At 34.4% G+C, this 23,766-nt stretch overlaps 2 protein-coding genes across 17 annotated transcripts in view; both read right to left on the reverse strand.

Moving 5' to 3' along the window:
* The window catches only part of NSUN3 (NOP2/Sun RNA methyltransferase 3), a 67,209-nt gene extending 64,014 nt beyond the window's left edge, over positions 1–3,195 (reverse strand). For all 7 annotated transcript variants that reach the window (XR_014823585.1, XR_014823587.1, XR_014823583.1 and 4 more), the window contains exons 1-2: positions 3,076–3,195; positions 2,097–2,206 (exon numbers count right to left, since the gene is read on the reverse strand). Coding sequence is in view for 1 of the 7 variants with exons in the window: in XM_003358877.6 (XP_003358925.2) it covers positions 2,097–2,206; positions 3,076–3,087 (122 nt within the window). In the remaining 6 variants the exon portion in view is untranslated. The remainder of the gene's footprint in view (positions 1–2,096; positions 2,207–3,075) is intronic.
* Positions 3,196–8,097: 4,902 nt separating this feature from the next.
* ARL13B (ADP ribosylation factor like GTPase 13B) overlaps positions 8,098–23,766 on the reverse strand; it is an 82,500-nt gene continuing 66,831 nt past the window's right edge. For 6 of the 10 annotated variants that reach the window (XR_014823590.1, XR_014823589.1, XM_084989147.1 and 3 more), the window contains 3 exons: positions 22,195–22,311; positions 21,163–21,231; positions 8,098–10,673 (listed from right to left, as the gene is read on the reverse strand). Coding sequence is in view for 8 of the 10 variants with exons in the window: in XM_084989147.1 (XP_084845273.1) it covers positions 10,597–10,673; positions 21,163–21,231; positions 22,195–22,311 (263 nt within the window). In the remaining 2 variants the exon portion in view is untranslated. Of the gene's footprint in view, positions 10,674–19,230; positions 21,232–22,194; positions 22,312–23,766 lie in introns of those variants that run through there. The other 4 variants (XM_084989145.1, XM_013991460.3, XM_013991457.3 and 1 more) reach the window with 1 other exon arrangement.

Raw genomic sequence — 23,766 nt, forward strand, 5'->3', positions numbered from 1 at the left:
ATGGTGTCATCTGAGACGGAATATGCAAGCAGCAAATGGCAACATAGGTATGGGAAGGAAAAATAATAACATGCTTTTAAGTTGGCCTGGTAAATAACTAAATAAAGTTACCAGAATACACTTAGAAATATGGGACTGAAACTTAGGAAGAATGGCACCACTTGACATGACAGCATATTGAGGGAAGTTTGGAGTCATGCTCTGAATGGGCTCACCTGGGGCAGAACATATATGCAACATGTAGGGTAAAAATTGTACCAGGATAAAGAACTTCAAAGGGCTGCTCAGATGATGACAGCAAGAAGGGTTTTTACAAACAAAATTAAACACCAAATCTTTCCACTAGAGGAAACTAAAAATTTTGAGTAAATTATTAGCTTTCTAGATAGCACAAAAATCCACTTGCCTTCCCCTGGAAGTACACAGACTCTGCTAGCATGTTATGTCTTGCAAATAAATAGTTAAAAACCAAAAATGTTTCTGTTCTTATTTCCCCATGCCATCCTACCTGCTCAGATTTCTAAGTAGAGAAAGCCTTTATTTTGCCTATGGCAAATTTAGCACATGTTTATGCAAAACTTAAATTACCATGAAAACCCAACAAAAAGGTAGATGAAGCAGAAGGCACACCTAATCAAATGGATTTGAGGTTCACTGCTCACTTCAGTTAGGGTCAAATAATAATTTATAAATCTGTCTGAGCACATTAAATGGAAAAATAACTCATAGGTATAAAGTCTGAAGACAATACACTTCTTGCAAACTTTTTTTTTTTTTTAATCATCCGTATATGCCTAATTACATCCCAGGTATGAGAGGCACATAGAATAGGGGTGAGCAGCGGGAGTACATGAACCAGAGAGCCTGGGCACAAATCCCAGCTCTGCCACTTACTAGCTGAGTGAACTTGGGCAAGTTACTTAAACTCTGTGTAGTTTCCTCAAATGAAAAGTGGGAAACAAGCCTCATAGGCTTGTTCCGAAAATCACACAAAGTCAGTATTGCCTGGCATGTAATAAGCATGCAGAAGGTGCTTGATTATTTGCCTAATGTGTCTGAGTACCTTTACATACTGAAAACCTCATGAATTAATTACACATCACAATTTGTTACTCTTTCTTCTCTGAGACAAGAAACCTAGTTTTGCAACAAAACTACAACTATAAACTACAATTTCATATTGCAGTATTTTTAAGTTTCTAAAACAGCTTAATTTGTCTAAGATTATCTCAGAACTACTTCATGCCTTATTAAGTCACCGAGACACAGCTTCTCTTCAGGTCATTGCTGGGACCATCAGGCTTTGTTAGATAAGACCATGTATGCCTATTTTTATCAGGATATTTATGGAATTAACAGTTCATATAGTTTTAACCATGAATCTCCTCTCCCATGAACACCAGACTATCAGAAAACCGAGCATGGGGGACTGTTTTGCTCTCTGTAGTTCAATGGGTATAGTATACTGTAGCAGTCACTCAGTGTAAAGAACCCACAGAGTAAAATACTGGCCAAACACAAAACTCACTAAACATACAAATTGCACTTCCCTCACATCTATGAATTAAATTTTTTTTTCTGCTTCCTATAATACATTTAAATAATTTGTGTGTGTGCATGTGTGTGTGTATGCACAAGCATTATGTTCAAAACATAGCCAGCTAAAGACAAGGAAGAAACATGATTACCAAATACACTGAGTTTAGCTAAGATAGGCAGTGTTGGTTTTAAAGATGTGTTTCATTACCTTCTGAATTTCAGAAACTAGTCATATATCCTCAAAAGTTTTAAGATTTTTCTGTTACAATATAATTAACTTTGTCAAACTGGTGGGGAGCCCTGTTTCAAAGATCAAAGCAATTACTCAAGACAAGGGCCTAACAAATCTTTGCTTACTATCACTTCAAGGCTTCTCTTCTCCCCTTTCTATCATCCTATGATTCAATCTATTTCTTCATCCTTCTTCCCTTCTGACCTCTCAGCAGGAAGTGACAGCCAGGTTTAGATCCTTTATCTTTTATCTTCACAGTATCCCTCCCCAAGCAGGGTTTATTTCTTGTTCTAACATAAAGCGTCAAGAGATGAATAGTACTAACCTTACTGTATTCCAGGCATCTCCAAGTTCTCTGGAATATTGCTTTTCAAAATGATCCAAAACAACTTTGCAAATCTGTTTTGCAAGCTTCCTCTCTGATTTTGCTTTCAGCTATGATGATAAGAAAAGGTTGCTGACACACTCTGATAACACAAATTTACTGAACTTCAATATTAGCACAGTCTTTTTACTTAAGATAACACTTTTTTCCTGATAACTACCAGTTCTTACAACAGGAGCTGTAGCTCACATGTAACAAAATAGTATTGTGATACTCTAATCAATTACATTTCAATAAAACCTGTTTAAAAACTGAATTATGATACTCTACTTAGGAAAAAAAGGTTTCTCCCAATAATTACTGTGCAAATGTAAAGCAAAATTAAATCAGAATGTTAACACAGAAATACCAAAAGAACAAACTTAATTTAAATAAGCCACTCCAACTGCTAACATTTGGGGAAATTGGGTGAAAAGTATATGGGAGGCCTGCATTATCTTTGCAATTTTTTGTAAATGTAAAATTATTCTAAAACAAATTTTATTGAGAATATTCATTCTAGTCTCCTGTGGAAACTTCTTTGCAATTCTATTTCATTTTCTAATCCAAGAAAAGTTTATCGATGGATAATATAGCAGACATCCTCCTAAGCTCCCAGGAAAGAGCAATGACAAAGGCTGTCTCAGCCCTCCAAGAGCATGCATTCTGCTCAAAGCTGAAGGAGGTGGATATTAAGTTTTGCAGGCTGGACTGCGAACATGTTATTTGAAGTGGAGGTGAGTCTTGGGAGAAAACGAAAAGGCCCGCGGGCACGCGTCCAAACACTCAGAACTATTCTAAGGCTTCACATTACAGCTAGAGAAACTCAGAGGTCACAAGGTTCCCCCCCGCCCCAAACCCAGCTCCCTCCCTCGCCACGTCGTCTGCCGGCGAAGTGTCTCGTTGAGTCAAAGGCACTCGGCTGGGTCCCAGTCCTCACCCGGGTCAACATCACCCCGTCAGGAAAGGTCAAATAAGAAGTCAATACCGCCCAGCCTGTAAAGCCTGCACGGCACCTAAAACACAGCGTGTCTTCCGAACTTCTCCGGAATTCTCTTTCATCCCTCACTTTTCCGGTTTAACTTCTCGCGAGATACTGCTTTGCCCGAGTCATCGAAATCTCGCCAAAAGATCTAGGTCCCGCGAGAGGCAAACGAAAAGTTATTGCTGCCTCCAAAGGAAGCGGCGGTGCCTACCTACTCCCGGCAGCGAGCTTGAGCCCGTGGGCGGAGTCTTGGGTTGTCAGAAAGTCACGCCTCACGCTAGACGTCGCTCACAGCCCTCTGCTGATGTGCTCAGTGAAAGAATGGAAGTCTTTGTCACTTAGGTTTTTTGTGTGATCATTGTTTTAAGATGTTCTCAGAGACTAGTTCCAGAGCTAATCTATCAAATCCGAAGACCTTTGTTAGCACAGGTATTCATAACTCAAGATAAAAGAACGGATATGATAAAAAAAATTGTTACTCATTTCCTAGAATTGGCCCATTGGCATAATCTCTCTTTTTCATTAATTTTTTAAAAATTAAACTGTAGTTGATTTAAAATGTTGTGCCATAATCTGTTTTAATGGGGAGCGTTAAAGGATTAAGTTGATTGAAATACACAGGTAAAGCGCTTAGCACAGAGACTAGAAAACAGTAAACGCGAAAATGTTAGCTGTTATTGTGTATTATTTTCACTTTCTTGATCTTCGTGATTATCATCAAGTTCTGATACGAAATACCTAACCACCAAAGTGTCCTTCCTTACACTCTAAACCCTACAAAATGACCCTCCTCACCACCTCTACTGAGAGAAGTGTTACTAGTTCTCAGGAAAGTATTACACCCATTCTTGATAGGAATAGCAATTTATTTGCTCCTTTAGTGTTATTCTTTAGTTGCTCCCTTGTAACAGTAGTCAGCAATTTCTCAGAAAATCAGTGCTTAGTAGAATACCTAATACGAAGTAAGCATCATCTTTTTGAGGCCCTCGATGCTCAAAATATCAGTATCGGTGTATCCTACAGGTGCAAATCTTAAGACCAAGTAAAATGATAAACGTCATTACCCCTAATGTGACTCGAAGTTTAATATATTTATTTAAACAAGTTCCCCAGTTATCTACTACTGAATTTAGATTTGATGCAAAAGAAAATATAATATTAAGAAGTGAGGTGATTAAATGCATTAGTTTGTTGTATGTTTAAAGAAAAATTATTAGACTTTCAGCCTCTAAGAGATTTTATAAATTTATATTTTCTGTACTCATTATAGATTGTTGCATTTAAAGAATCAATATATTTGCAATGTAGACATACAAAAAATGTTTAAGGAGGTAGTAGAAGTCAGATATACTATTTTTCCGCAGGAAAGGGGATATGTTATGCTTGGAGAGAGGTTATATTAGTTTTGTTGTATTGTGACTTCTTTAGCATATTCCTGTTTTCTAATTTTTTAATAAACTAATGCTTATTGAAGAAAAATATTTTAAGCATATGGGCATGAAAATCATGCACAATACCACTAGAAATAACCACTATTAATGTTTCGGTGTATTTCTCTAATTTTATTCATTTTCAAGGTTGATCAAAGTATGTATAATGTATCCTCTATTTATAACCATTTTCTTATATTAAAAAATATTCATATATAATACATCATTTCTAGAACTTGCTTGGTATTTGGAGGTTTGGAGGTTATCACACTTACTAGCTATCTTATTATCGATAGACATTTTTGCACATGAATCTTTGTGTGTCTGATAATATAATTTTTAATTATGTCCTTAGTCTGGGTAGGTTTTTCAAATCTTACTAGTTATTATATTTCTTTTGTAAATTACCTAATCATATCAACTTTTCTAGACCTGTCGTAGTGCTATTTTTTGTGCAATTTTTGTTTATATTAGAGATGTTAACCATGTCACATTTTCAAGTACTTTGTCAATTTTTCTTACATCAGTTTGATTTTAAACATGAAGATATTTTAAATTTTTATTGTTTGAGTTTTTAATTGATGCTATTGCTTAGATTCTCTTATTCCACAGAAGGGAGCTACTTATGTTTTCTTCTCCCTTTTTCTTTACAGGTTGATCTCCCTCATTTAATCCATTAATCTTTCTAGAATCAATTAGTATATCATGAGCATGTTAATGGATTTCCTCAACCTAACATCAAATAGCTACTGAAGAATTTTAAAATTCCACATTAAGTTTTAAGAATATAAGCTACTAGAGGGAGACTTATTTTAAACCACTGCACACATGAGATAAGAAATTATGCTGACACAAATGCCAAAAATTGATAGGGTTTTAAAATTATTGTTATTATTATTATTGTTATTATTGTTATTGCTATTATTATAGTCTTAAAGAATGATGCAGTTTAAGAATACGAGGACTTACTGCTAAGCAGAAAAATAATTTTTACATCCCTAAGCAATTTTATTGTGAAGTCGTTCGATATAAGTGTTTCAGAATAAATTTTTTTTGTCTTTTTTTTGTCTTTTTGCCATTTCCTGGGCTGCTCCTGCGGCATGTGGAGGTTCCCAGGCTAGGGGTCTAATCGGAGCTATAGCTGCCAGCCTACACAAGCCACAACAACGCGGGATCCGAGCCTTGTCTGCAACCTACACCACAGCTCACTGCAACACTGGATGGTTAACCCACTGAGCAAGGCCAGGGATCGAACCCACAACCTCATGGTTCCTAGTCAGATTCGTTAACCACTGCGCCATGACAGGAACTCCCAGGATAAATTTTTAATGAATTTTCATACTTATATTAACCAGCTCTTAAAGCTTTTCATCTTCATATAGAGGCTTATATCTCAAAAAGGTATAGACAGCATTTGTAGTAAAACACTCTGACATCAGGTTAGTGTTAACTCCTTAAACTGAGTGGCAGAAAAACACCAGAAAGAAACCTACCACTGAAGCAAGAAAACAAAGCATAATTAAAGGTAATCTTGAACTTAACTTTAGGTGAGGAGCTAGTTAGATGAGGCTCTCATTTTTTTAACTACAGACCTCCAAAGTGGTGTGTACAAATTCCAGCACATAACCCACTGGGACTGGGAAGTATATATAGTAACTTGTATTTTCTTTTAATTTTTTAGGAGTTCCCATCATGGCTCAGTGGTTAACGAACCCAACTAGCATCCATGAGAACATGGGTTCAATCCCTAGCCTTCCTTAGTGGGTTAAGGTTCTGGCGTTGTCATGAGCTGTGGTGTAAGTTGCAGACTCAGCTGGATCTTGCATTGCTGATCCCGTGTTGCTGTGGTGTTGCTGTGGCTCCAGTGTAGACTGGCAGCTACATCTCCAATTGGACCCCTAGCCTGGGAACCTCCATATGCCACAGGTACGGCCCTAAAAATACAAAAAAAAAAAAAAAAATTTTTTTTTAAAGGAGTCCTTTAGGATGGGTCCTAATACATTCTCATTTGTGTCCTTTTAAACAGAGGAAATTTTGGCACACTGAGACACTAGTGGCAAAAGCAGAGAGAGGAAAGACCATGTGATGACACAGGCAGGAGGCCACCAAGGAGTTTCAGACAAGGATGCCAACACCTTGAACTTGAACTTCCAGGCTTCTAAACTATTAGAAAATAAATTTCTGTTGTTTAAGCCACTCAGTATTCTGTGATACCTTGTTATGGCAGCCCTAGCAAACTAATGTAGTAACTTCATATTTAATGTTTACTTAAAATACTTAGTGAAAGGGATGTATATAATTTGGAGACTGCTGATTCATTTATCTAAGTCATAAATTATTTCCTCATCAGCACACAAAAGGAATTTACAACTCATGCTCTAAGCTGGCAAATGATTTTCTTTATATTTGCCCTTTAGTTACAAGCAGGTCCTCTTCGTTAAAGGAAATTCATTTCTGACTTACCATTTTTTCCTCAAAGAAAAAACAGACTTCTATGTTTCCAAAAAGACAATGAATTATTCCTATTTTGATAATTTATACCATTCTTTAATGTAAATTTTGAAATATATGAATTATTCTTTGGATCAACTAGAATGTATATCCTGATAAATTAGAAGACAAGTATTAAGGAGGATCTCAGTTGCAAAGTATACCCCAATTAGAGAAAAACTTAGGTAGTAAAGCCAAAGATAATAAAATTTATAAGCCACAGCTTTATTTGTATAAGCAGTTTCACTTTTGATAAGCTTTTGCCACTTAGAATTGTTTTTTGGTGTGTGTGGAATGGGAGAAACTGAGTAACATGAAAACCATAGCATATAGAATCAAATATGAAATAAAATATTGTCATAGTAAAAGAACACTTCATAGGACATCAGCCTTAAATATAATGGCATATTCCATAGTTGAATGTCTCTGGATTATTCACAGGAAATTTTACAAATTAGGTAAATTCTGGTCTTTCATCTGGCACTTAAAAGAGCATTTAATTTTAAATTTGCAGAAAATATGGCACTTAAGCTTTACGAAATTATGAATTTGCTTTCTCCATTATAAAAGACAAATTACAAAAAAACTAGTTTGAGAAATTGAGGAAAACACAAAATCAATGATTCTAAGAAATTCACTACTGGCATTTGACATTTCTAATATTGCTTCCAGAAATAGTTTTATACTTAAAATCAATTACATACAAAATCATATATGTTATATATGCATTTTACACATAAAGATATATGGATTAATTACCTTCCAAGTAAGTGAAACTATATTTTTATTCAGTAGCTTTATCTTACTTAACAAGAGACAGAAACTGAGTCATCTAGAATCATAAGGTGATATCTTTAACTGCCTTTAAAATGAGAGCATTCTTTCCCACATATGTAAAAATGTGCAGAGAAAAAAGTTTTTCATGTAAAATAGTAAAATTCATTATTTTAATATATTGACTTAAAATATCTTTTTAACAGTCGCATTTAAAAAAAATCCTTTCTAATTACCCAAAAGAAGTCATTTTAGTTTATCAAATGAAAGGCAAAACAACATATTAATATAAATTATTTTTATTGTGTGAAAATGTCATAATTCATAATGATTAATTAAAAATGCAGCATATAACAAAATAGGCATTTACTTGTTAAAAGCCACTGGATTTACAAAACTTTAAACATATTTTTAGAATGCTTTAAGAATATGAATTAATTTTTGAGAGATATACAAAGCATTTATTCCATTTTATCATACATTTAATTTCAAAATTTTCAAAATGATTATTTATTTGTCTTAAATAGACTCGGTAACTATTGTACACTATAGTAATCACTGATAGAAAACAATAATTTTTAAAATATATTTATCCTCAAGATGAATATTAAAAATGGCAAATGTATGAGTTTAGTTTTTAAAAAATGAATAAATGTAAATTTTACAAAAAGGAACCAAAAAGTGATACAAACAGGTTTTTTCTCTAAAATCTAATTCCAAATTTTTACTTTCTTCTTGTGTTGCTTTTCCTTAAATTTCAGCCACTTACCAAATTTGTAATGAATTTTATATCCAATATTTAATGCTTTTTACTCAGTATGTTAGGTAGGTCCCACATACAAAACTCTAACAGAGTGCCTATGATGCTGACTAGAGTTTTAAATGACTGATTAATGGATGTTCAATAAGTTAAAAAATGTGAATAAAATGTTATGCTCTAAAGGAAAACTTTAAAAGTAAATGATCATATTAAACTGCATTAGACATACTTAATCACATTATTGTTAGATACTAATATATGTCTGTTATCAGTACAAATTGCCAAATTGGTTGACAAATTTTAACAAGGTGATTAGAAATCAGCTTTATAGTATTTTCACCTTGATGTAAATGGATGCTTTTAATTAAATGAAACACTATGACTCTATTATTCAAAACATATATCTAAAACCTTGCCTAGGAGTTCCCTTGTGGTGCAAGGGCTTAAGGATCCAGCATTGTCACTGCAGCGCTTGGGTCATTGCAGCGCTTGGGTCATTGCTATAGCATGGGTTCGATCCCTGGCCTGGGAATTTCCAAGTGCCTCGAGCACAGCAAAAAATAAAAATAAAAATAAAAAATTTGTCTAAATGCTAGATAGAGAATCCTATAGACGTCATTTTTCATTGCAAGAGAAGTAATGTTATTTTATTATTATTTTTTTTATTATTAGGGCTGCAGCTGAGGCATATGGAAGTTCCCAGGCTAGGGATTGAATCGGAGCTGCAGCAGCCAGCTACACCACAGCCACAGCAACGCCAGATCTCAGCCGCATCTGTGGTGGCATCTCATGGCAGTGCTGGGTCCTTAACCCACTGAACAAGGCCAGAGATCAAACCCACACCCTCATGGATACTAGTCAGGTTGGTAACCCGCTGAGACACAATAGGAACCCCAAGAAGTAATATTACTTTAAATTGAGGAATTATTTTTGAATTATTTCTTATAATTTAAACCAACATTTTTATTCTTATTTCTTTAGTACCCTAACATTTCCCAGTTATAAAATACAAGTCTCTGGACTTGTATTCAGTAGTTTTTCTGGTCTTTTTGCCTTTAATTTCAAGGCACAAATGAATTACAATAACCTAAAAGAGTCATTGCAGTTTCTGATAGAACAAGGGAGTGAGAAGGATCTCTGAAAAGGTCTAACCTTTGAAAGAGGTGTTTATTGGGACTTTTAATGATATCTTAGAGGACATTTTTATTAATTTAAAAAGCATTTAAGTCAAAAGGTATTGTAAATCTTTTTCATTTATTGGGAGCATCACCAAAGAAAACAAACAACAACAAAAGTTCAAATAATTAATTAGTGTTTTCAAATAACATAATTTGGTAAAGATCTGAAAATTTATTTTAAAAAGATATCTTAAAATAAAGTCAAATTGGATGTATACTTTAATAATAATACTATTATAAAACATTCAAACCATATAAATATATCCTGTTTGTATAGTTTATTTCTGTCAAGTAAATCATCTCCATTTTCCAGACACAATTTAAACAAAGCATCTATAGAAAAGTGCACAGTAAATATAGTAATTAAAATTCTTAAACAAAAGTTTTACAAAAATATAACAAGTTAAAAATTTAGATTATAAATTCCCAAGAGTTCCCTTCCCATGCACATGTATCTTACAAATGTTTAAGATACAGAAATAAAGGCTAATAAACAAACAGTAATGAAAGTGTACAGAGTCCATTGGCTCTTCTTCTGAAGAGGTTTTCCTTCAGGAATATGTCCATAAGTGGAAATGTATAAATCAGAGTCAATACTAACTCTTGCTAACTTGGTCCAAATGCTCATCCCATATGCTAGTCATTTGCTTCCTTTTTTCTTTTTCTTTTTAATTTAAACTATGAAGAACATGGATAAGTAATTATCAGATCAATCAGGTCTTTGGCTCACTGAAATTGCTATGGTGGTCTTGCCCCAGCATCAGTGTTCAGAGTTTTCCTCCTTTGAGAAAGAAGGTTCTCCAGTTCATCTTGCTGACATTAAGAGCGCATCCACATGGCTTGGTTATGAGATGACGTCATGAGCATCACTGTTAGGTCTCTGTCGCACAGCCAGGGGAGGTAGTGGCTTCCCATAAAAATCTGTGTAAACAGGGATACCAAAGTTACATTAACTTTTATGGTAAATCAAGATTTCTGACACAATTCATTAATTTCCAACCAACACCTTTAAAAGAGTAAGACACTCTGATTTTACAGATGAAGAAATGGGTGGGGAGAATAGGAAGAAAAAAAAGTTGGAATCCAAGAAAACTTGAATAAATTCAAAACACAACTGTGAGGGTAAATTCTTAACTCTAGGTTATAAATTAATCTCTACTTGATTCTGTACCTAATATATATATATATATATATATATGTATATATATATAATTTTTCCGATTACATGTTCACACTAGAATAAAACAAATAACATTCAAATTTAAAGAACCTGTTGCCAGAGCCCTGATAAAATTAGTGTTTGTATAATCCATGTTCTTAGCCAATAGCTATTCCTTATAGGAATTAGAGAAAAATTGATCAATAATCTTAGTGTTCTGGGAAGTAGGAATATTTTACAATGATGTTCTAATATATTTCAGTGATTTACAGCATATTTGATACAAAAACAGTCCTTTTTTTTTTTTTTTGGCCACACCCACGGCATTGGGGAAGTTCCCAGGCCAGGGATCATGCCCTTGCCACAGGAGAAACCTGAGTCATAGCTGTGACAATGCCAGATCCTTACCCTGCTGAGCCACCAAAGAACTCCCTCAGTCTTAATTTGTATTTCAGAGTAAGTTCCTATCCCTTAATTAACATAAATTGGTTTATAAATTTAATAGCATATGTAAATCTTCAATAATTAATCATTTTCTGGCCTATTACCTTAAAAATTATGCTAAAAGCACAGGTGTTCGGGATCACTTGACATAAATATATTAAAGCTGTATTCGGGGGCCCATTTCCCATTCAGCATGTGCCAGAGTTTAGCTAAGCTAGTCCATGGTATTGTTGCCTCAACATCCATTTTGTCTGGTCAAGTGGCCTGTGGCTGCTTTAAATAGACACTGGCACCTCATGCAAGAACATGCTCTAAAAACAGCCTGCAGAATCACAAGTAAATGCTAAGTTCCTCAGATGACTTCCTCAATGGCCCTTGTGATCAACTGTCTCCCTCACCTTTCCTTAAATAAGACTTCAGAGGAACTTAATAAAACTGCTGTTTTTAGTTTGAATTGATCAATCTGTCCTTAGCCTGGGAACCCCAAAGCACTCTGCCCACGGACACTAATAAAGGCAGGGAGCCTTGGTACTGTAGCTCTCTCTGCACCTTGCCTTAAACTCCCACTTTCCACTATGGAACCCTTAAAGCGTGTCATATACTTCCTCTGGGACCTGTGAGTAATTTCTCTATTTTAATTTCTCTTGTGTTTGTTTTGTTTGTTTGTTTGTTTTGTTTTGTTTTTTTTAACTGAGGCTTACACCACCCAGGACCCAAGGCCTCTAATTAACAAAAGTTAATTTAGCAAAGTCATAACAGCATTTAAGGAGATCAGAAGTCAGTCCATACTAACAGAAGTAAACAGCTCTTCTGGGATCCATAAGTGGGGAGCACACCACTGCTCCCAATGTTAGAGAGACAGGCAAATACATGCAGTCTCAGTTTACCAAGCCAGACACTCATGAATGGAAAATGCGGAGTGAACTGCGCCTGGTTAGGAAAACCTGAACTGTGGCGAAATGCTAGAGGCTCAGTGTGGACAAATCTGAGAGTTAAAAATTCCAGGCAAAGTGAGTCACAGAGGACCCTCCATGGCATTGTGAGATTCACCTCCAGGAACTTAAGCAAATTCCCACAGTAAATACTGGGAGAAAATCCCTTCCTGCTGACAGCAGAGCAGGGGAAAAGGGAGCATTATGAAATACCCCACAGTATTTTGTTCTTATTAACAAGGACTGACTGACCTCAGAGGAAACGAGTTAGCCAGAGTCTAACTTGCTAGGGTATTATCCGAACCTAACTGACCCGGGGAAGGGAAATAACCAATTCCAGCTGGCTCTAGCCATTCTGTCTCATCTAATGGAGGAGAAAAAAACTTGAGAACTCTCATGAAGTTAATAGTCCAGAGGCAAGGGCTCACTAAACATCTTGAGACCTAATCACAGGAATAGAGAATGCTTCCCCTGCTACCACACGACACGATGGTATTACTAAAGGTCTATTTTCAACAGTTCCTAGTACATCATGCTAGACTATCAAGAAAAAAATTCCAAAAGGCAAAAAGTACAATTTGAAGAGACAGAACAAGCATCAGAACAAGACATGGCAGGAATAACGACATTATCATGCCAGGAATTTAAAATAGCAATGATTAATAAGCTAAGGGCTTTAATGGATAAAGGAGACAGCATACAAGAACAGATGGGCAAATGTAAGCAGAGAGATGGAAATCCCATGAAAGAACCAAAAAGAAATGCTAGAGAGAAAAAACACTGGAAAAGAAAAGAAGAATGTGTTTGATGTATTTATTAGTACACTGGACACAGCTGAGAAAAGAACCTCCAAGACAGAGGATATATCAATACAATCCCTGAAGACTGAAAAGGGAAAAGAATAAAAACTGAAAACAAACAAAAAAGAGAACATCCAAGAACACTGCCAATATAAAGGGTGTAACAAAGGTGTAATGGTAATACCAGAAGAAGAGAGAAAGGAACATAAACAGTATTTGAAGCAACAGTGACTGAAAATTTCCCCAAATTAATATCAAACACCAACCCACAGATCCAAGAAACTCAGAGAACACTGCGTAGGACAAATGCCCCCCAAACTATGTCTAGGTATATCATATTCAAATTATAGGAAAATCAAAAAAACATTTTAAAGTAGAGGGACAAAGGTAAGAATTACACTCAACTTCTGCTCAGAAACCATGTAAGCAAGAAGAAAGCAGAGTGAAATATTTATGGTTTTCAGAGAAAAAACAAAAACAAAACCCCACCAACCTAGAATTCTGTACCCTACAAAATAAAATTATCTCTCGAAAGAAAAAAACTCAAACAAAAATTGAAGGAATTTGTTGCCAGCAGACTTGCCTTGCAAGAAATAGTAACAATTTCTTCTGAGAGATGGAAAATAATATACATCAGACACTCAGCTCTATGTTTAAAAAAAAAAAATCAAAGAAGAAATATATAAAGGTAAAATGAAAACAATCTATCAGATAACAGGTTGCTCAAATATTAATAGCAACAATGATTTGATTACATACGCTTATAGGTATACCTCATATATGTACATATATTTACACATAAGCTTATGTATGTTTATATATGAATGAGATGGATGGTAGCAATGAAACAAGGGACAGAAGGAATGAGTTAGGATTATTTGGTTATTATCTGCTCTCATGCTACCCGTTAAATTGCATAAAATTGTGTTAATTATTTTTATCCATAAATTGTGTTATTTAAAAGTGGATTTGGATTAATTGTAAATGTATACTAAAAACTCTAGGGCTGCCACTAAAAAAGTCTATGACAAAGGAGGCAGGCATATACAATGGAGAAAAGACAGCCTCTTCAGTAAACAGTCCTGGGAAAACTGCAGAGTAACATGAAAAAGAAGCAAATTGGATTACCTTCTTTTTATTTATTTATTTTTAATTTTTAATTTATATTTTTGGCTTTTTAGGGCCACATACATGGCATGTGGAGGTTCCCAGGCAAGGGGCCTAATCAGAGCTGTAGCTGCTGGTCTACACCACAGCCACAGCAACACCAGATCTGAGCCACGTCTGTGACCTACGCCACAGCTCATGGCAATGCCGGATCCTTAACCCAGTGAACAAGGCCAGAGATCGAATCTGCATCCTCATGGATACTTGTTGGTTTTGTTAACTGCTGTGCCATGATGGGAACTCCTGGACTACCTTCTTATACCATATACAAAAGTAAATTTTAAATGACTGAAGACTTAAATGTAAAACCTGAAACTATAAAATGCCTAGAAGAAAATATAGGCAATAACACTCTGACATTAGTCTTAATATTTTTTGGATATGTCTCCTCAGTCAAAGGAAACAAAAGCAAAAATAAACAAAAGAGATTAAACTAAAAAGTTTTGCATGGCAAGGAAACTTATCAACAAAAGTCTATTGAATAGGAGAAGATATTTGCAAATGGTATATCCAATAAAGGGTTAATATCTAAAATACACAAAGAACTCCTAAAATTCAACATCAAAAATACCAAACAACCCAATTAAAAATTGTGCTTGAGAATCTGAATAGACATTATTCCAAAGACAGACAGATGGCCAAAAGATACAAGAAAAATGCTCAACATCACTAATCATCAGGGAAATGTAAATCAAAATCACATTCACACCTATCAGAATGGTTATTATCAAAAAGACAACAAATTACAAGTGTTAGAAAGGATGTGAAGAAAAGGGTGCACTGTTAGTGGGAATGTAAACTACGTAGCAGCCACTATGAAAAACAGTATGGAGTTCCTTAAAAAATTAAAAATAGAACTACCATACAATCTACAATTTGACCTCAGTATTTTTCCAAAGAAAACAAAAATACTAATTTGAAAAGAAGCATGCACTCTGATACTCGTTACAGAATTATTCACAATAGCCAAGAAGCAACCTAAGTGCTCATCAATAGACAAACAGAGCATGTGTGCGCGCACACATGTACACACACACACACACACACACACAGAAGAATATCACTGAGCCATAAAAAAGAAGGAACTTTTGCCATTTTCAACACATGAATGGACCTAGAGGGTATTACACTGTGAAATAAGTCAAACACCATATGGTTTCACCTATATGTGGAATCTAAAAAACAAATGAACAAACATAACAAAACAGAAACAGAATCATAGGAGTTCCCATTGCGACTCAGTGGGTTAAGAACACAAATAGTGTCTATGAGGATGTAGATTTGATCCTTGGCTTCATTCAGTGGGTTAAGGATCCAGCATTGCTGGGAGCTGTGGTATAAGCAGCAGATGAATCTTAGATCCAATGCTGCTATGGCTGTGGCATAGGCTGTAGCTCCAGCTCTCTTTTGACCCCTAGCCTGGGAACTTCCATATGCCACAAGTGCAGCCTTGAGAAAAGAAGAAAAGAAAGAAAGAAAAGAAAGGGAGGAAGAAAGGGAGGGAAAGAAAGAAAGAGAGTCATGGATACAGAGAACAAATGTGGCTGCTGGGTAGGGGAGGGCAGTGGAGGGCGCAGTAGGGTGGGGTGTGAGGGATGAGTGAAACAGGTGAGGGAAATTAAGAGGTATGAATACCCAGTTACAAAATTAATGTCACTATCCAGTTACAAAATGATCACAAGGAAAAAATTTTTTTTCTTTTTCTTTTATTTTTTTTTCTTCATGGGATGATATATGTTCACCAAGCTTATTTTGGGAATCATTTCATGACGTATGTAAATCACATCATTATGCTGTACACCTTAAACTTACACAGTGATGCAGGTCAATTAAATCTCAATAAAACTGGAAGAAAAAAATATGAAATTGAATCAATTCCAATGAAAGAGAGAGAAATAGAAAACTATCATAAGGCTAACACCACAATAATAACTTTTGCAGACACTATCGAATGACGGATGATAAAACTAGTAGTCTAAAGTTTGTGGGGAACAGAATATCTGCATAATCTCAAAGTTTTACTTCTAAGATATTTGTTAATTACAAAGAGGGAAAAACAGTAACATTTTACAATGTGGCAAATACCACCTTACCCAAATGACCAAGGCTAACACCATCGGTAATGAGTTGTATCAACCTCACATACCCTCTATTTCAAATATTTTAAACATCGGTTTGGATCCAGCATTGTCACTGAAGCAGCTTGGGTTGCTGCTGTGGTGCATGTTCAGTTCCTGGCCTGGTAACTTTCACATGCTGCAGGCACGGCTAAGAAGAATACATTTGCCTCTTTAAAGAAAAGGTATTAAGAGAAAATTATTTTTCAAGGAACTATAAATTTAAAGCAACTATAATGATACTCCAATAAATTTTAATGTAATAGTATAATATGATGAAATAAAGGTGTGGATTTCAAAGCTGGACAGATATAAGTTCAAATCCTGATTCTGCCACTTATAGCTACATGACCTTGGGGTGTAGGTTCCTCATGCAAAAAATGGGGTATTACTGCCCATCCTACAAGGCTATTAGAATTAAAATGAGATAATGCAGCTAAAGTGCTTAGTAATATGCCAGGCATATGGTATATATAATTATTATTGCTATAATTAAAATTATAACAATTATCTTGATAAATTTAAAGTATGCCTTTTCTAATTTCTTGATTTAAAATTAATGTGAATTTTAACACATAACAGAACTCACAATTAAGCTGAATGAATATAGTTTTTATTATGTTTTACTTCTGAAATTTAAAAATACCCTCCTAGGAGTTCTCACTGTGGTGCAGTGGGTTAATGAGTCAGCTTGTCTCTGTGGAGGTGTGAGTTCTATCCCCAGCCTGGCACAGTGGGTTACAGATCCAGCGTTGCTGCAGCTGTGGCACATGAACTTCCATATGCTATGGAGTGGCCAAAAAAGAAAAAAAAGCACCCTCCTAAAAAAATAAATCACATATACACGGCAAGAAATTATTCCTTTTCCCTCCCAAGAAGTTGTATTTTTGCAATTGATTTGGTATTGATTCTTTGCCGGAAAACAAAGTAGGTTTCTTATTGCCTTAACTGTACTGGATATAAGTTGACCATAGTACTCAACTTATATGACCAAATTAACTGATAATACCCATTTTTATAGAGGGCTTCAAACTTTTTAATATAAAAGATTTTTATCTTCATTTATATTTTAAGATTTGAAAATATTCTTTAGCTTGTGCACTCGGTATTTTTGGCTAACAGATTCTTTGATTTATTTTTCAAACTGTACAACACATAACATGTTGAAGTATGGACTGAGAGAGAATACAGATTTACTTTTTAAGTCCTTCTCTGAATGTATCTGCCTTACCTGTTAGACAGAGAGAGGTTTATGGAAAATAAAACCCATTAGAAAAGTAAAATCAAATTGCCATCAAGATAATGTCTACAGTCAAACAACAAATAAAAATCTGCCTTAAAACATTCCTAATTTGGGAGTTCCCGTCATGGCTCATTGGTAATGAAGCCGACTAGGATCCATGAGGATGTGCTTCGATCCCTGGCCTCGCTCGGGTTAAGGATCTGGCACTGCGGTGAATGTGATGTAGGTTGCAGACGCAGCTCAGATCCCATGTTGCTGTGGCTGTGGTATAGGCCAGCAGCTGTAGCTCCAATTTGACCCCTAGCCTGGGAACTCCCGTATGCCGCACCTGTGGCCCTAAAAAGAAAAAAAAAAAAATTCCCAATTTGACTATAACAAATTGTTTTACATTTCTGTAAATTTTAAGTGCCAAACCCCAATGCAGTCAACTTTTAATCATTTACCTTTGTTCATCATGTATCTCTTGTCTACTTGCCATCAACCACAAGCAAAGAAATGTGTACAATGTTAGGGAAAAGAAGAAGATGCAGTTATAGAACTGCCAACTATCAGTATCTCACAGGTGAAAATCTCATGATAAACCTTAAAAACTAATCTTTTTAATTAAAAATTTAATTTCATTATTAGATAAGCAATGAGATCCTGCTGTATAGCACAGGGAACTTTATCCAGTCACTTGTGATAGAACATGATGAGGATAATATGAGAAAAAGAATATATATATATATATATATATATGTATGACTGGGTCACTTTGATGTACAGTAGAAATTGACAGAACACTGCAAATCAACTATAATGGAAAAAAATGATAAAATAAAAAAAATTAATTTTATTATACTGGCTTTCTTCCCTATTAGTGAAAACAGAGTTAGTTGATAATACATTTTTTAAAATAATTTTTTTTTCCATTGTAGCTGGTTTACAGTGCTCTGTGTTCACACATTTTTTTTAACCCAGATTAGGTGTACTTTGACTTAAGATTTATAGAAAAAATAATAAAAACATTTAACTGATATTAGGGTAATGGTGGTCTTAAACTTAGCTAATTTATTGTTGTTCTTTCTTAGGAGTTCTAACTTAACAAACACAGGAAAGCAAGGCAAAACCAAACAAAAGCAAACAATGAATAACAATCATCTTACCCCATTTTCAACCACTTTTTCATTTGCCTTTAACTATAATGTTCTCCTTAGATGCTACCGTTACTTATTTCCTCCTAATTTCACATAATTTCCCTCAGAAACAGGAAACTATCATTCCCTCAACTGCATTCATTCAGTAAACAATTACAGAGTATCTGTTAGGGGCAAAGCATTCCTACTGTGTGATGACAACTGGGAAACACTACTTACATACCTTCCCACCTACCTGGGTCCCTTCTCTCCAGAGCTCCAGAATCTCACTTGTACTGGCCTACAGACATTTCCAAATAGATAAAACTACAGACACTCTGAAGCAAATTTCCTTTCTCTTCAACCCACTTGAGCCAAATATTCCTCTGTTCTTCTCTCCTTTCAGCCAACACATACATTCATCAAATAGTACTTATAATTATTAAAATATTCTGTGTACATTTCTTATCCTCCATTGCAACTCCTTTTCCTCACTTCTCATTTTGATTACTGCAACAGTGTCTAACTGGGATCCTTACCTCAGGTGCAACCACGATCTAGTCTGAACTTTACACTGTGACAAAAATTATTTTCCTCAACAAAAAGAATCTAGTGATACTATTTCTCTGCTAAAAATGCAGTGTCTCTCATAAAATCGTATCAAGTCCAGACATCTTAACATACATGCAAGGCCGTAAGTAATCTGGTTATAAGCCATAATTCAGTTTTAACACTCACTATAACTTTAAATTTCCTCTTTCTTACCCACTCTATCCACATGAACCTAAGGTCTAGTCACAAGTAACTTCATTCAATTTTCCAAATAAGCAATGTCCTCCTACCTTTCCACCTCTGAATAGTCTGTTTCTTCTGCTTACTGATTCTTCTCATTCTTCAAAGACCCAGTCCTAATACCACTTTCACTGTCTAGGTGGTTTGAGCACAGTACTCCAATTTTACACAAGAGAACTTATTGCCATATATTGTGAACTGTCATTTAGACTCTAGTAAGCTGAAGTATTGTCTTTTTTATTAGACTAGGTTCCCCAAAGTAGAATTTATATCTTATTCATCTTGGCATTACTAATGTTTTAGGTAGTATCAAATACAACATAGTTGTTTGTTGGTTGCCTAATTCAGTAAGAGAAAAAATAATACATGTTACATGAGAAATTTCTCCTAATGTGTGTGTATGTGTGTGTATATATAATTACCTAATTGTTTTTAATAACAGTGAATATTTAAACTGATAATATATTCTAATACAATTTTAGAGTATAATAAAAGAACCTATTATAGTCAATAGAAATATCATAATGTAACATCAGCAACCAAACAGACATATTTCACTGTAATTCTGACATAGTCTAAGGACAAACTTTCAGTCTTTAGAAGTGAAAAAAAAATTTTAATTTTCACTAATGAATATGAAGAAATATTTCATTATTGACAAATTTTTCATAAAAAGAAAGCAAATAGCACATTTAAATTTATATAGTATTTGAACAAAAATATAGTTTGATATAATTTTAAATTATATAACAACACTTTTACGAAGATTAAATTCTATTTTTTTTCCCTTAGTAAATAGGTTTTCTTAGGAAACTAAGTCTTAGATTACATAAACAGAGCCATCAAAAAGGAACTTGGATGTTCTTGATGAAGAAGTTTACCAAGATACTATATAGATAAATAGATATAAATATATAATTATCCTTTTGTATTCTAGCAATATTTCATTAAAAGAATCTGAGCTGATGGTCTAAGACCAAATCTTCTGCCCATTGTATAAGGGAGTTCTCTATTTCAACTGTCCTTTCTCTAATTTTCCAGTTGGATTTCCTCCATACCTACACTGGCTGTACTAAACCTTATGTTAATATCATCCAAAAAAGGGGGTTTTCTTGAGTCAATGAAGTAGCTTTAGACTTTCTGTTGAGTTGAACTTTATTTGGTTTACTGATTTGGTCTGTGATTTTACAAACTATGTTACTTTTTACTTCATTTTAATATTCAGCAGCTGAGTGTGATTACAAGTAGAGAAAGAACAATTATATGGGATTATCATTGAGTATATCAAGAACATATAGGACAATGAAGTTTTTTAATACTATAACCGTAATGTCTTATATTTAAGTTGCTTTAAAATCTTTTCCTTTTTCATAACGATTTACATTAATAATATAATGAATAAAACGCACGCTATGATTATCCTTACCTCTATATTCTAAGGTAAACATCAAATCAAATTACATAGAGGCAAAGGGCACTTAAATAAAAAAAAACAAAGCATAATGAAAAAGGAATGGCTGTGGATTTGAAAGGCTTCCAAAAGTAAAATTTTGTTGAAGTAATGAGGTAAAGAAAAATGAATGTGATATATACAGTGAATGTGAATGTATAGATATTTGAAAACTGATCCTTCTGCATTACCATTATGACGTGTTTCACCAAGAGGCTCAAGTTTTGGAAGTCTAGTGACTTTGGGGGTTCCCCAGCCAACTAAAGAAAAAGAAAGACATTTAAAAACACTGTTAAAGAACACATCTTCAAGTCTGCTGAGAGGATCCTTCTCTCTACAGGAATGTATATATATAATTTCAATGTCAATTCATATACTGAATGACCCACTACTAAATAACCACAAACCCATTTTAAATGGCTATTTAAAACTCTAATTACAGGTTGGTAAAATGTGCTTTACATTTTATTTACTTTTAGTATAAAAATACAAGCATCTACACCACCATCATAAATACCCTCAGGCCACTATTTTAACCTCTAGCAAAGGCTAATAAATGTACACTCACTCAATGGAGTACTACCAATGAGTCTTAAAATAATCCTCAAAGGGAAATTTTACCATCTAAAGACTTCTAGCAAGCCTAAAAAGATACTATAAACTAATAAATGCTTAGATATTTATTGAGCATGTGAGGTATTATGCCTAGTGCTGAAAAATTACTCAATAATTACTGTGAAGTTAGTATGGCCCAGTGCTTTATATGCAATATTCCATTTAATCCTCATAATAGCTAAGAAAGTCAGTACATATGTTGGAAATATAATGGAAATATTTACACATCTTGCTTTCAAATGTTAATTTTTAGGACTAAAGATCCAATTTTTTAAATGCTGATATTAGCCATCCATTCATGAAATTTAAATTCCTTTTAGCAATTTGAATATTGATATTTCAAATAGGACTTGAATCCACTATAGGAAGTGCTTGGTAAATTTTTCTTATTAATTTTTGCTTATTTTCCTATAACATTTTTTTTCTGATTAAAAAAACCAGTAAATGTTTATGTTGATAAATTCTGAACAAAAGGAGAAAAGAATTCTATTTTTTTTCACAAATTCAAAAGATAATGAATATACTGAGTAAAAGCTACATGATTTCTTTCTTGTTCTTCTTGTTTAAAGCAGTATTTCTAAATTTAGTATCAATATCAGTCTACTCACCAGGAGGAGGAGGTGGGGGTGGTGTTGGACTCTTAGGAGCAGAGTCATCTGTATTAACAGGTTCTACACGGTGACTCCTTTTCATTCTGAGTTTCTTAGTTTTCTTTTTACTGTTATCTATAAGGATATAAACATGAACCTTTATGCTTTTGGGAAAAAGTTACTCTATAATAAAAAAAATAAAGAATTAGAATATTGTTATTATTACCATAGGAATATATCTTTAATTCAACTTAAAAATTGTTACCAATAATGAAATATGAACTTTCTTTTTCTAAGAATTAATTTAAGTGATTGCTTATTGAATGAATGATTAATGAATATGTACAAATGGCAAAAAAAAATTTTAAGTTCTATGAAAGGTGATTCAGAATACCAAAAAAGTCTATATTTCCAAATACAAGTAAATGGTATTATTCCATAATAAGTAAGCAGAATTATCTAATTGCAGGGATTTCCTTGAAACTCAGAATGGCCTGGGAGGGTGGGTAAGGAGAAGCTGATTTCTCAGTAGGGTATATAGAATAATTCTAAGTCCAAAAATAATCTTTTGAAATGTAAAGAAAGATCCCAATCAAATCCAAACACATTAACCATTAACCCCCAACAAGATATGCCTGAAAACCAAACTCACATTATTAGACCTTACAAAACCAAATTTGTGATCTTTCTAAAAATAACTATTTACAGATTCTCACTAAACACACATGAACATTTTAAGTGCATCGATGCTAATGTGTAACCTTTAACAATGTAAACCAGGGTGACATTATGATTAAATAACCAAACATCAAAGTCACTGAAATATTGTAACTGACAATACTAAACTGCTAAATTTATATGTATACATTTTCTAAAATGGGAGTTATCTGTTACATAATTATTGGCCCAGGAGGAATGAACCCCATTAGCAACCATGAGGATGTGGGTTTGATCCCTGGCCTTGCTCAGTCAGTTAAGTATCCAGTGTTGCCATGACCTGTGGTGTTATGGTGTAGGTCACAGACGTGGCTTGGATCCTCTGTTGCTGTGGCTGTGCGTAGGCCAGTGGCTGCAGTTCCAATTTGACCCCTAGCTTAGGAACTTCCATATGCCACACATGCGGCCCTATAAAGCAAAAAAAAAAAAAAAAAAAAGGAAAAATACTCAACATCTACGAAACCTAGAAAGCAATGAATAATACAAGCATATTTAAAACATTGTTATTTGAGACTTTTACCCTAAATAGAAACAGAAATCTTTTTACAATTAAAGCTGTAAGCTTTATAGCTGGGAGAAACGAAAGGACCATATGATTAAAATTATATGTGAAATATTATGCACATGTCCCCTCCCTCCCTCCCTCTTTCTTTCTTTCTTTCTTTCTTTCTTTCTTTCTTTCTTTCTTTCTTTCTTTCTCTCTCTCTCTCTCTCTCTCTCTCTCTCTCTCTCTCTCTCTCTCTCTCTCTCTCTCTCTCCCTCCCTCCCTCCCTCTCTCTCTCTCTCTCTCTCTCTCTCTCTCTCTCTTTCATATGATACTTTAGGATGGGCAGTGCCACAGGGTCATGGCAGATCATGGGATATGGACCAGAT

This window comes from Sus scrofa, chromosome 13 (genome assembly GCF_054392235.1).
Source record: "Sus scrofa isolate SSC_HxYL_T2T_F1_AM1 chromosome 13, Sscrofa_HxYL_maternal_Yorkshire_Landrace_v2.0, whole genome shotgun sequence".
NCBI lineage: Eukaryota > Metazoa > Chordata > Mammalia > Artiodactyla > Suidae > Sus > Sus scrofa.